This window comes from Vipera ursinii (genome assembly GCF_947247035.1).
Source record: "Vipera ursinii genome assembly, chromosome: 1".
Taxonomy (NCBI): Eukaryota; Metazoa; Chordata; class Lepidosauria; order Squamata; family Viperidae; genus Vipera; species Vipera ursinii.
The window spans coordinates 341,175,429-341,190,388 of NC_139512.1; the positions used below are offsets into that span (position 1 = coordinate 341,175,429).

Genomic DNA, 14,960 nt, shown 5'->3' on the forward strand with positions numbered 1-14,960 from the left:
ATTCTTTCTGGCCTCCAACCAGCTTCTTATCATACATCCAGGGTTCTTGGACATCAAAGATGGCATTTTGAAAAGCGTGTGATCATGACACTTGTTATCCATTCAGTTGTGTCTGACTCTTGCCAACTCTAGGGGCCAGGTCTCTCCAAGTCTTCTCTTCTTGCACTACTTCTTTGAGTTTTTCTAATCTATGCTATGCTGAAAAATTATGCTGAAAAGCCTATGTGGAGGCCAATTTCATAGTATAATTTGTCTTTTATTTGTATGGAATAGTGATGGTACAGCATTGGTTTATGGGCATTGGATGGCATATCATTACAGGTAAACCTTGACTTACAACAGTTTGTTTAGGGACCATTTAGAGTTACAATGGCACTGAAAAATGTGACATGACTGTTTTTCACAGTTATGACCTTTGCAGCAGCCACATGATCATCAAAATTCAGATGTTTGGCAACTGTTTCATATTGCTGTGTCCCATGTGATCACCTTTTGAGACCTTCTGACAAGCAAAGGCAATGGGAAAGTCAGATTCACTTAACAACCAGGTTACTATCAACTATAGTGATTCACTTAACAACTATGGCAAGAAAGGTTGTAAAATGGGGCCAAAGGCACTTAAGAAATGTCTCACTTAACAGTAGAAATTTTGGGCTTAATTGTGATCATGTCAGGGACTACGTGTACACGTTTTGAAATTGTCAGATCCATTTGTTAGTATCTGGTGACACTAGAGTGAATTGGGCGAATTTATTTATTTATTTGTTTATTTATTAAATTTGTTTGCTGCTCATCTCACTCCAAGGCAGCTCTGGGGAATAGGGGAAAAATTGGGTTGTTTTTTTTCTCAATTTTAGCACTTGCAAAATCGTTGATTATTGGGAGAATAAAAAGTGGAGCTTCTGAAAGACTAGGTAAAGTCCATATCTCTGCAAATCAATAATGTTTTATTCTTTTTCCCTCCTTCCCATTGGCTGCGCTTTGTGGATCCCCCACTGGAAACCTGTAGAACTTCCAGCTGAAGAAGGTAAGTTTGATTCCTATTAGCGATCATTTGATTATCTCTTTATTTATTTAACTTCTATGTCTCCCCCCCCCTTGCTGAAGCGACTCTAGGTGGCTTACAGTCACATCATATTTTAATAAGAAGGGGAGGACCCATGGACTATGTGGGAGACAAAGAAGAGAAAGTTGAGTTCAAATCACATGTCATCCATGAAGTTCTTTGGACTGATCTTGGGATCACTGTTCTCTTTTAAATAATCTACCGTACTTTGCAAGTATGTTGTAGGTATATTGATTTTGGGGCACTCATGGGATGAAGAAAGTGATAATATTTAAGATACCCACTGGTGTGATCTAGATGGGAAATGCTTCATGTAATCAGTCCAAGAGGTTGATCATGTTTACCTTGATGGGTCCTTGGTGCTCTCTGAGCTTGGTTGTTTTCTTGCAGACGTTTCATTACCCAAACTAGGTAACATCATCAGTAGACTGGTGATGTTACTTAGTTTGGATAATGAAACGTCTGCAAGAAAACAACCAAGCTCAGAGAGCATCAAGAACTCCTCATTTCAGCCCTGAGCTACAAATATTCTCCTTTATCAGTATTATGATTATCATGAATTATATCTTTATATGGTGCGCATGTTTACCATAGAATTCCAGTAGTTCTTGCACTTATGTGCCCAAGTTGTGACAAAAGGGTCTACTATAGTCTGGACACTGTGTGTCCAAATGTCCCATTCTTTGTATTCCTCCATTGTATTCTCTACTTTAAAAAACTAGACTACTAGTATTAGTGATTCTAATTAGTAAATTAGTGATTCTAGATTTTTCCCTGACATGTTACATTTTTGCTATGCCTGGATTTTTATTGATGTTCATGTTGGTTTATATATATTTAAAAATGCCATCCAAGAACAATTCCTTGCTTTTGACGATCAATTATAAATCTCCTATTGTCAGAAGAAGGTAAAAGCATACAGAAGTTTGCAATTTTTTCCCTTCTGATAGAATTGGTTTCATCTATAGAAATGGCAGAAAAAAACCGAATGTTCCATTGAGTCTGCACTTTGAGTTTGTTTTTAATTTCTAATTAATTTATTTTTTTAATTATTTTTAAATTTTATTAATCTTCATTTTTTATTTTTGTTGAATGACATGTTTAAACACATCTCCTCTCACCAGCTGAAGTTTGTTCCTAATTTCCACTATTCTCTTTGCAAAGTAATACTTTCTAACAACACTTTTGAACTTCCCACCTCGCAGTTTGAGGTTATAACCCCATGTTTTTGATTTTTACTTATTTTCTGCTGATTTTTTAATTATTCTAACATGAAATTTAAATTAACTTTGTAGGAAAATCACTTCTGGAACTAATATTGGAGCAGTTTGAAGATCTCCTAGTACGCATCCTTCTCTTGGCTGCTTTTGTTTCCTTTGTAAGTATGTTTACCTCAATTGAGATTTGTTTTATTTATTTATCAAATTTCTATATCACCCATCTCACTTGTGTGCCTCTAGGCAGTTAATAGATCAAACATTAAAATGATATAAAAGCTTTAGCCAAAAACTAAGTTTTAAAAACTAACAAATGATTTCCTAGTAACTAAATGTTCAACTCATAGTACATGAGTAGAAATATGGATGCTGACCTGGTTCAATCCTCTCCAGGAGACAGGTTGCTAATCTCACAGAAAAAGCTTGAGTTTTCTAGTTGGCTTGGGGTATGTGTGTGTGTGTGTGTGTGTGTGTGTGTGTGTGTGAGAGAGAGAGAGAGAGAGAGAGAGAGAGAGAGAGAGAGAGAGAGAGAGAGAGAGAGAGAGAGAGAGAGAGAGAGAGAGAGAGAGAGAGAGAGAGAGAAATATCATACCAGCCCAGAAAATTGCCAGATATCAAGTCAGATCATGGTTCTCTAGCTCAGTCCCATTTGTACAGATTTCTATGGCTGGGGTGAATGTAAACTTTTATTTATTTGTATCCCGACTTGATTATTTTTACAAATAACCCAAGGTGGCAAACATCTCTTCTTCCTTCTACTATTTTCCCCACAGCAACAATCTTGTGAGATGGGTTGGGCTGAGGTTAAGTGACTGGCCCAAAGTAACCCAGCTGACTTTCATTCTTAAGGTGGGACTTGAACTCACAATCTCCCACTTTCTAGCCTGGTGACTTAACCACTAGACCAGGGGTAGGCAACCTTGGCTCTTTTATGACTTATGGACTTCAACTCCCAGAATTCCTGAGAGATTTTGGTTATTTACATGCAAGTTTGCTCCTTTGAGAATTTGGTGAAACCTATAGCCTCTTCTAAATACATAACTGGAAATTTATTGCCTCATTCACTAATTTTGGGAATGGAGCCTCCCCTCAATATAACATCTGTAAACCTATGTTGGCTCAGGAATTCTGGGAGTTGAAGTCCATGAGTCATAAAAGAGCCAAGGTTGTCTACCCCTGCACTACACCAAACAGGCTCTGAGCTTTATCCATTTATCCCTTTCAGAAGTTCTTAATATGAATATATTACAAGGGGGTTGGTCTTTGAACTTGGCTGTAAAAAAATCTGTTTTGTTTCCACTGGTAGCTGAAATTTAGATTCTTGTTCAAACGTGTATTGGCAACAATTTAATATATGGCTGCTAGACTTCAAAAATGTTCTTAAATCTCACATATCTTCATAAGGTATTATCTTTTTATTAATTAATAAAAGACAGCACAGCTATTAATGTATGTGTCATTTTTGAATAATGTGGTAACTGTGTTTGAATATGATTAGTTTCCTCTACAGATATAAAACTATATGCATGTATTTTATGCATTTAATTTTAAAAACATTTTTTCTTAGAAGAGGCTATAGGCTTCACCAAATTCTCAAAGGAGTCCGTGATATATATATATAAAAATGGAGAATCCTTGTTTTAATTGGATTTGCTGAACAAACTTGCATGTAAATAACCAAAATCTTATTTAGATTAAATTCAGGATATGTAACATATCCTGAAAATATCTATGGGCTGCAGGTTATAGAAAGTATGCACCTCCATATTTTTGTTTTAACATTTCATAGGTCTCATAATAGCAGTGGGAAATTCTGTTACCTGCATAAATACACACATAGATCTTATAAGCAGTTCTTACTTAGTGACAAGCAGATGACAGAGGGAAAAGTAGAAATGGAGGCCAGGAAAAGATAAAATTGCATGCGCTGTATAATTTCAGTTATGTAATGTTGTGGGCAAAATGCCTGCTTAAATAAGAAATGAAAGTGTTTAGACAAAGATGCAACAAAGTACCTTTTACTGGCACATACAGCTGTAGTGATCATGGGGCTCCTTGCCAGAAGAGTGCAGAAGAGCCCCAAAGCCCTCATAGTCACAGATTATGTACCCTGTTAAATGATACAGAAGACTTAGAAAAATAATGTAAATTATAACATGATCTGATGCAAGATTTGAAAACAACATGAGGTGACCTTACTGTGGGCTGACTCAGTGCCTCTGCATTCTGCTCTTCTCAAGATAGTCATCTGTTGGGGATGGTAAAATGAATCCTATAGTTTGCAGAGCATTGGTGATCGCGCAGGTCCTTACAACTCTATGATTCTCAAGAGACTCCAAGCCCGACTTTTGGTCTGAACTACAACTTTCTGATATATAGGAATAGCAGTTAGACTTATATACTGCTTCGTAGTGCTTTACAGCCCATGTCTAAATGGTTTACAGAGTCAGCATATTTCCCCCAACAATCTGGGTCCTTATATTACTGACCTCGGAAGGATAGAAGGTTGAGTCAACCTTGAGCCAGTGAGAATTGAACTGCTGGCAGTGGGCAGAGTCAGCCTACAATTGTGCATTCTAATCACTGCGCCACCACTGCTCACATGGTCCGTTATTATACCCATATATTGAATCCCTTCACACCACAAAAAAGACGTTTCGTTTGTGGTCTGTTGCCTTCTCTTCCACGGTTATCTGGCAGCTTCAGCTTGCCTGCGCTATCTTCCATGCAATTTAGCATCATGCATGCAAGGAGAATATTATTTATCCTCCACAATATACTTCAAGTTGTTTAAACATGGCATGGAACCAGGGAATGTGGAAAGGGATGTCATGTTAGGAATACAAGATGCACCAGTTAGATTGCAACACTTAGTTGTATTTGGCTGATTCCAGCAAGCAAAGCAAAATCAGATGTGACTGGTTCTTAGCTGGAATATCACTTAAGAAACCCAGTGCAGTAGATTTAATTGAAAAAAATGTCCTGGAGAAAAGTTGTCAAGAAAACTACACATCCACGTAGAGGCCAGGAGTCAAGCTCAACTCAGAGAAAGCTGGGGAGCTTCGTCATGAATTGTATGGAAATCTCAGGTGACTTTTTTTTTTCTTATCATGATCTGCTTGTGAAGGAGCCCTAAGAAGAATGAGCCAAAGGACATTTTGTGTCTATGTTTAATTTCACAATTGCCTGCTTTTTATTAGCCTAAATAATTTGCATATCTGTAATGGAATTTGCAAGATATTTTATGAAAAGAAATCCCTTAGATGTAATTTACATGCTAAAAGCAGGAACGGAAGAAAGAAATAAAGACTTCTATTTTATTTTTGAGCAGTGGCAGAGGAGTTACATTTGCCTTGTAGTACCCTCCCTCGACAAAAACAACTTTCAGGACTTTTTCTAGTGTTTTAGGTTGAATGTTACACACCTGGATTTTCTTAAGGCTGGTGAATTGCCAACAGACCTATTATCTTAATTATTCCCTCCTCCCAAAAAGTTAGACAATATGGGTATCAAATTAAAACAAAGCGACACAAACTTGGTGAGCTACAATTGTGCACAAAAAATGTGTAATCTTGCCTTAAAGTAATGGGCATTTGGCATGTTGCATAAAGAAGCATGCTCCATCCTCATTCAGCTGTTTGAGGAAGCATTTCGTATTTCCTTTAAAGATAAAAAAAAGATTCTTTTGCATTTTTGTTTTGTTTGGGGGGGGGTTTTCTCCCAAGAATGCTGCTACTTCCATCTACAAACAATCCCTAACTAACAACCATTTGTTTAGCAACCTTTTGAAGTTACAGTGACACTGAAAAAATAATTTACAACAGGTCCTCACACTTAGAACCTTTGCAGCATCCCCGTCATGTGATCAAAATTCAAGTGTTTGGCAACCAAGATATATTTATGACAGTTACAGCATCCTGGCATTATGTGATTGTCATTTGTGACCTTCCCAGTTGGCTTCTAACAAGCAAAGTCAATGGGAAAAGCTGGATTCACTAAACAACTGCATGATTCACTTAACAACACTATACCATTTTAAAATGCCTTGGTAGGGCCACTCTTGGTCACCATGATATAAAAAGATGTTGAGACTCTAGAAAGAGTACAGAGAAGAGCAACAAAGATGATTAGGGGACTGGAAGCTAAAACATATAAGGAACGGTTGCTAGAATTGGGTATGCCTAGTTTAATGAAGAGAAGGACGATTGGGACATGATAGCAGCCTTCCAATATCTCAGGAGTTGCCACAAAGAAGGGAGGGGTCAATCTATTCTACAAAGCACCTGAAGGCAGGACAAGAAGCAATGGATGGAAACTAATCAAGGAGAGAAACAATCTAAAACCAAGGAGAACAATTAATCAGTGGAACAACCTGCCTCCAGTAGTTGTGAATGCTCCAACACTGGAAGTTTTTAAGAAGAGATTAGACAACTATTTGTCTGAAATGGTATAGGGTTTTCTGCCTGAGCAGAGAGTTGGACTAGAATACCTCAAAGTTCCCTTCCAACTCTCCTATTCTATTCTATTCTATTCTATTCTATTCTATTCTATTCTATTCTATTCTATTCTATTCTATTCTATTCTATTCTATTCTATTCTATTCTATTCTATTCTACTCTACTCTACTCTACTCTACTCTACTCTACTGTATAGAATTTTTACTGGCTGTTTATTTTGGGTGAAGCTCCTGGAAAGACCAATGGAGAAGGGACACATGACTGTACTGTTTCACCTTGTACAGTATGAAAGAACAGAATGTGTGTTATAATAATTGCAGCTTAACAACTATGGCAGAAAAAAAGGCATAAAATCTGGTGCAACTCACTTAACAACCACTTTACTAAGCAATGGAAATTCTGGTGCAAATTGTGGCCATAAGTTGAGGACTGTCTGTATTTCATAAAGGCCGTCTTGCTTCTCATCAATCCTCACACTTAGTTTTGCATTAGAAAGAGTGATCGAAAAGTCTCTGAAGAGAAGCAGTTGATCAATAAAGATACTAATTATGGACAGTCAGAGAAAGAAGGATTAAAGATTAAGCTGCCAATATAATATATTTATGCCAACCTGTGGTATTGTGTATCACTGTAGTCATCCTATACCACAAAGATAATTTAGTACTGTAGTATCTTTTTGCTGATCCCACTATTTCTAATTCAGCAAGGATATACCAAGAAGTGGACAGCCATGCGATAATCAAGTGTGTATTTTCAGAGATGGGCCCCTTTTCAAATGCATATATAATGGGATACAAAGTCTGCAATAATATTTTCCTTTCTATTTTCCTCCCTCCTGTTCTGCATGATTATAATAAGTGTGTATCCTGTTGGGTTTCTGTTCTTTCACCTCAACTTTATTTTCTTATTAAGATCAAAGGCTTAATCCAATAGAAACTGAAAAACCACAATATGGATCCAGATCAGTGGGGATTCAACAGCTTGTTCAATTCAGTCTGTTCTGTTTTCAAATGTAGCATTAACTCAACAGGGACCAGTTCTTTTGTCTTTTGAGCTGGCTTTCCATCAGAAGAAGGAAAATTCAACTTTGCAGCTAGGTAACTGAGGAATATTGTCCAGGAATGTTTGGCTGAAAGCAAAAGGGTAAAAAAAAATCCCCAAATTAAGGAAGTTTCTGTTTAGAACAACTGCTTTGAAGTATTTCTTTTGGTATCAGATGTGTAGCTTCAGGAGATTCGAGTCACTTCCCTCCACCTGAGAAAATTATTTGCTGAAAGAAGTTGGTTTATTTTTACTATCCACCACTTAGGTAAGCCTTAAAAAAACAATTTTCAGATTACATTTTCCAAGCTTTTTCTGCCTCAACAACAGTCAATGGAAGCTGCAACATGTGGCAGACTACATCTGGGCAGCCAGTGGTCGTGGGCATTACATCTCCCAGCATGCCTCACTATGCACTCCACTAGTTGAGACTGGAGGAAGCCACAAGAATAATTTCATGGGATGGTGACTGAATGGAAGAATGTTATTTTATTTTGATTTTTTTTCAATTTGGATAGCTACACATCTCACATGTGTAGGAACCTCACAACAATTAAAACACCAATAAAAACAGCAAAATGCAAATAAAACCAAAAGTACACTGCAGCCATACCCACTTTTAATATGGGAGCAGCTTTGTATTGTCCTCAAAGCCTTTTCTATTGCCAGGTTCAGTGTTTCTCAATCTTGGCAATTTTTAGATGGGTGAACTTCAATCCAAGAGTTCCTCAGCCAGCACTGATTGAGGGCTTCTGGGAATTGAAGTCCACCCATCTTGAAGTTACCAAAGTTGATAAACACTAGTTGAAGCATTAGCTGCTCATCCTTAAGAGAAAACAAGAAAATTTGCTGTTGCCATTACTCATTCTGTACTTTCTCTGTTACCTGCAATGGTCTGCCATTAGGCATTTAAAGTAGTGGCATCTATGTGGTGGGGGGAGAGACAAGATGGTGGATGTAGTAATTGTCAACGCTGCTAACATCGGATGTTCTTGCTTTGACAACAGATGGAAAGCAGACTCTGGTTGGACATTAGTAAAATTCCCTAAATAGCATGTTTTATTTTAACAGTTTTAACAGTTTTATTTTAACAGTGGAACTAAATTACCAAATGAAGTTGTAGACTTGTCTTTAGTGAAAGTCTTCAGAGTTGTTTCTCAGAAATACTTTATACTCAGTAGGGCCTCAGTGGCCCTTTCAGATCCAGCTTCTGTTTTGGTAATATGAAAAAGGCTGTCCTGAAAAATCAAAATGAGGTGCAGTACAGCTGCTAGGGAAGGAAAAGGCTGAAAACTTGTTCCAGGAAGCAACTTCAATTAATTTAATTTAGAATCCTAATTTGTGGCAGGTCCCTTCCCACATTATTCCTCAGCACCCTTTTCCTTCAACATCTAGAGTGGCATTTAGGGATTGGAGGTGTCTTTGAGATTGGGGGAGGAAAGGGGATTGGAAACTTTCCTTCTATGAAGTTCTTCAGTCTGATTCATGTGAAAATTCAAGATGATAGATTTAAAGTATAAGCTAATCTTCCTCCCTGTGTTTCAAAAATAACTACGAGCAAAATCACACCTTTTTTAAGTAGAACAGCAGGTAACTTTAAAAGTTGCACCTCTTTCACAGGCGGCACAAGTTTGTTTTCCTACTGCACTGCTCCATATGTATGGATGTATATATTCAAGCATCCCCTCATCGTAGGAGGCGATGTTCTGTCTTCTCAGACAAACTTGATAATGATTAACAATTTATCTTAAAAAAAAACTTCTGAAATTTGTTTAAGTCAGTTTTCCTTTTGGATGGGATGAAGCCCTCAGCCATGACTGCTTTTCATCTTGTTTGTTTTTTGAGCTGGTTGTCTAAATGTCCCCTTCTCATCTCCTCCCTGTTCCCTCCTTTTCCTTTCCTTTGCAGATTCTGGCCTGGTTTGAGGAAGGAGAAGAAACCACCACAGCCTTTGTGGAGCCTGTTGTGATTATTATGATCCTCATAGCTAATGCAGTGGTAGGAGTCTGGCAGGTATGTTAACGGGCTGGTCACCTACCTGCTTTGATGTGTCTTCAGGTGGGAGGGAGGAAAGAAGTTATAGCCAATTCACCTCAGCTTCAGGTGTGCTTTAGGAGTTATTTGATATAATTGCAAGTCTGAATCCAGTCTGTGTCAGTTTCACATTTTTTTTTTTTGCAATAGTATCTGCCAAATGGAGAGGAAAAAAATCTCCCTCACCCCCCCCCCCATTTATCATAGAAGCTGCTTTTCAAAAGAAATTAACAGTCAGTTGGTGAGAATGGCTAAAGATATCTGAAGGAAAGCATGGAATCCTTTAAAAATTGGCCAGCTTCCCTCAGTGATTTTTTTGTAAGGATTAAACAAGTTTATTTGATTTTCTTTTATTTTCCCCGCCTCTTAATCTCCATCCAGATGGCTCTGCTCTACTCTACTCTACTCTATTCTATTCTTCCCTTTATCCTCCCCCTACTCCTTTCATTTATACCGTGTAATTCCTTCTCCTTTTTCTTCTCTCTCTGTCCCTCTCTCTCCTTCTCCATTCTATTTCTGCTGGTGTGTGTGCACATATGAGTGGTTTCTATGTATGCAAGTATACGATCCATACATATAAATAGGAATCACTTAATTACATCAAGGTAGTTCTTTATTTTACAGGCAATTAATTTTAATCAGGAATTTTGAATTCACTCATATGCAGTGCTTTTTTTGTAAAAGAAAAAGGTGCCAGAACTCACACAGGTCATACAACCCGCCTTGCCTACCCTGCGAGGTTTCTGTGACAAAAAAAGCCCCACTCATATGACTTCTGGGTATCCCCAGAAGCTTTCTGCTTTTATTAGAATGATGGGAGTAGCATCATGCTGTCATGATACAAACTCCACACTATAGGATATTACTTTGATTAAGAAAAGGGGTGAGATTTGCATCAGTCCTACGGGAGAAGGGCGGTATATAAGTCTGATAAAGATAAAGAATCTTTATGATGCATTCTGCTCCTTCTTCACACACACACAAACACACACACACACAGAGAGAGAGACATATACATTCCTGTAGTTTCCACTGAGTAAGGTATAGTGCCTGAATATGTTTATTTGAGGGGGGAAATCTCCAGGTTTCAGCTAGAGGTGAGCACCGTATGTTGACAAAAGGAAAAAGGTGGGGGTGTTTCATAGAATTTTAGTCACATATCTATTTTCTCCTAATTGTTCCTTCTATTGGGGAGGGTTGTATTAAGTGTAAGATTAACTTCCTTTTATAAAATACAATATTGGAGCCTTTCATTTGTCAGTAAATGGGGGTCAATGAATCTGCCTCCTGTCCTTTGTAATCTCACACCTATAACAATACAGAATGGAATATAAAATAACCAAGTTGGAAGGGACGTTGGAGGTCTTCTAGTCCAACCCCCTACCCACACAGGAAACCCTATTCTGGACAAATGGCTATCCAATCCCTTCTTAAAAACCTCCAGTAATGGAGCACCCACAACTTCTGGAGACAAGCCATTCCACTGATTAATTGTTCTCACTGACAAGAAATTTCCCCTCCGTTCTAAGTTGGATTTCTCCTTAATAAGTTTCCATTCATTTCTTCATGTCCTGCCCTCAGGTGCTTTGGAGAATAGGTTGACCCCTTCCTCTCTATGACAGCCCTTCAAATAAATCATTTGTCTTTTCTATTCAGTTCCTGCATAATTTTGCATTTTTAAAAGACATGCACACAGATTTGTATTTATTTTTATACCAATTTCCTTTGCATAGCTCTGTGTATAATATTTAAGCTAAGAGATGCCATGTACTGTTTTGGATGTTGCAGTCTGAAAAATAAATGTTGGTCTACATATTAATCCAAGTAGTTTAGGGAGTTAATTTAAAAACAAAGATCATTTTCAGCTCCAGCCTTGCATACCATCATCTCTCCTCACAAATTGATACAAACATAGAAGAGAATGCAATTTTGATTGAACACATGCCAAATTGACATTGGCTAGAAATATATTTTTGAAAGTAAAAGAGGTTGCAAAAATAGCTGGGGCAACTTTTTAAAGAAGGCAGTTGAGGACAAATTTGTTCCAAATGCACATATACTAATGTTTCCAAAATAGTCATTTAAAAGAAAAGAATTATCAAAATAATCCAATATGAAACAACACGAATAATATGAACCTGGTTCAACAATCCAACCCACCAAGTGCATATTTTCAATCTGCAGAATAGCATTACAATGCTAGTCCATAGCAAGATATACAGCAGTGCTCCTGGGCAGTCACCCAAAAGACCTTGCGTGTGGTGGACACCATCTATATCTGGATAGGGTAGATCTTTTAGTTTAATTTCAACTGGAAAAACATTCTCCCCTGAGACATTCAGATTGTTTAGGGGACTTTTATGTTGGAAAAGTTCAAGTTTTAAAAAGCTCCCCCCCCCTTGTTGGTTTTTTTTTGGGCAGGAGAGGAATGCTGAGAGTGCAATTGAGGCCCTAAAAGAATATGAACCAGAAATGGGGAAGGTGATCAGAGCAGACAGGAATGGAGTGCAGCGGATCCGAGCTCGAGACATCGTCCCAGGAGATATTGTGGAGGTAGCAGGTACAATCTCAGTGTTTGGCTTGCCTTGTGTATGTAATGTTGACCTACGTTCTTATAAGATCCAGATGGAAATACTGTGTTTCCCTGAAAATAAGACTGGATCTTATTATTATTTTTTCCCTCCAAAAGAAGCACCAGGTCTTATTTTTGGGATAGGCCTTACCTCACCTCTGTCACCGACAGCCCCACCCAGCTGGTCCACGTCTTCTGGGGCCTAAGTTCTGCAGCTGCATTCGGGCCTGCATTCTGCAATCAGGCCTCTCCAGAAGGCCTAAGCAGCTGAGTACCAAGTTATGGATTCTACTGAGGTCTTGTAGAACTGAGCTACTGATTGAATCCATAGCTCGGTTCTTGGCTGCACAGGCCTTCCGGAAAGCCCTGTGACTGAGAAAGGCAGGCCTGGCTGCAGAAGAGGCCTCAGAAGAAGAAGTGGGCTGGCAAGGAGAGGTCTGGCTGCAAGGTAAGTGGGTGCAGAGCGAAGAGGGCGGGGCAGCTCCACCCCCCCCCATCCCTGCCTTAGCTTGATTTTTAGGTGTGTGCTTTGCCCCAAAACTAGGGCTTATTTTTGGGATAGGGCTTACTTTTGGGGAAACACGGTATGCCTGCTTATTTGCAGTCAAATGTTAGCAGCTGTAATTTACTTGTGCTATAATAAAGGTTTATTAGTCATTGGGAACTTTTCTTTCTCTGAAAACTTTACCTATGCTACTCTGTGGCAGCAAACATAACAAATCATCTTGTAGCTGCCCTGGAATAATCTTTCATGGACTTACATCCATGCCATAACAAATTTGTAGCCTTTTAAAATGATGCCATGATTTTGTTGTTGTTGTTTTTGTTGTGGCTTTTAGGTTGTTTCCTATATGGGCATCAACTACTCAAAGTAGTTGGTAAAGTAAAAGAATAATCATAAGAGCTACTCACAATACTAAAACTTATAAAAATCAACTTCAAGAATATTTACTAGTGTTGGAAGACATTAATGATGAGGATGATTTAATAATATTGTATTGTTTGTGTGTTTTGTAAAGGATATGACAGATATTTATTTTAAAGGATTTAGAATCTAAAATAAAAAGCAAAACCAAAAGGGATGGAGGCAAGAATATGTCATTATTCTAACAACGTGTCAGAATCCATTTATATCACATTCATAAATGTATGTTTAAAACATTATTCCCCCCCCCCGTGGAGGTCTGCCATCTCCCGAGGAAGGAGGAGTGCATGTGGATTCAGCCTGCCTTAGGTTATTTCAAAGACCAAGGGAAGCCTTTTGAACTGGGGGAACAAAGGGGGAGGGTTAGGGCATTTGGCCTGTGTCTCTATTTGAATCTGTAAAGGAAGAAGGCAATAACCATAAAGATTCGAAGTTCCCTTTTTCCCACGAAAGGGATGACACGAAGTAAAATGATGGGGGCTGAGCAAATGGTGTTGAGGGGAGGGGGGTTGAACCGGGAACTCTTTATAAAGTTTCAATTTGTAAAACAATACCAAGTCCTGTCTTGTATTCCCACAACCAAGCATGTCCTAGTAAAAATTCCTTTTGGACTAGAACAGACTCCAAGAGTTTTTGTTTCCCTAAGATGTGGATTGGGGTGGGTCCTGACACAACGCATACATTGCTTAGGGATGTATTATACCTAAGGTATAGAATTATTCAGACAAAAGTTATATATATATATGATAGATAGATAGATAGATAGATAGATAGATAGATAGATAGATAGATAGATAGATCGATCGATCTTTGGTCATTCGGGTTTTTTCCCCACGTAGAATTGGAGGTATCAGGGCAACGTTTCAACGAAATCTCATTGTCAAAACGTTGCCCTGATACCTCCAATTCTATGTGGGGAAAAACCCAAATGACCAAAGATCTACATACAAACACCCGCGAAAACCTCAGGCCCAAGTCTGGAAAATAAATAGAGAGACGGATAGACAAACAGACAGAACCATTTTATATAATATCCTGGGCACCCAAATAAAGAGCTGGTTTCAGTGTTACAGAAACAGTGTCTCTTGCTCCTCTGGAATTCCCTCCCTCCCTCCTGGAAATATGAACAACATTCCATCACAGGAGAAGAGATGTGTGAGATACCTGCTTTAAAATAAAGTAAAAGCAAAACATTATTTGAATTAGAAAAGAGCTAAACTTTTTCAGACCTTTTTTTCCCCTGAAAAAAAAGATTGTGATCTTTTCTTTCTTACCCCAGATTAGAATGTTCTGAGACTAGTTCTTTTAAATTTTGTGAAGCCACCATTTTCTAGTTTCAGTGCCAAGGAAGAATAATATAGAATCTTGCAAGACTGTTAACCCAATTACTGTTGCAACTAATTGTGGCAGTAGTCAAATTTTAAAAAATATCAAAGAGCTTAGGAAAAAGAAATAATATATGGCCAATACTACCCCATCTCTAAGTAATGAAAAGTATTTCCTCTCATTTAGAAAAATTGGACAATTGTGAATGGATATGATAATAGTTTGTAGTGCTATTTTTGGCACAAAAATATTTAAAAATAACTGCAGAAGGGTTAATTTGGAAAAGAAATGCCATCCCACGTGGTATGCAATGATTTTTTTT

At 38.1% G+C, this 14,960-nt stretch overlaps 1 protein-coding gene across 7 annotated transcripts in view; it reads left to right on the top strand.

Annotated features, from left to right (window-relative positions):
* The window catches only part of ATP2A3 (ATPase sarcoplasmic/endoplasmic reticulum Ca2+ transporting 3), a 143,196-nt gene that overhangs the window by 68,602 nt on the left and 59,634 nt on the right, over nt 1-14,960 (top strand). For 6 of the 7 annotated variants that reach the window (XR_014493662.1, XR_014493663.1, XM_083372618.1 and 3 more), the window contains exons 2-5: nt 1,010-1,027; nt 2,362-2,444; nt 9,690-9,794; nt 12,237-12,375. Coding sequence is in view for 5 of the 7 variants with exons in the window: in XM_083372618.1 (XP_083228744.1) it covers nt 1,010-1,027; nt 2,362-2,444; nt 9,690-9,794; nt 12,237-12,375 (345 nt within the window). In the remaining 2 variants the exon portion in view is untranslated. Of the gene's footprint in view, nt 1-1,009; nt 1,028-2,361; nt 2,445-7,963; nt 8,050-9,689; nt 9,795-12,236; nt 12,376-14,960 lie in introns of those variants that run through there. The other variant, XM_083372621.1, reaches the window with a different exon arrangement.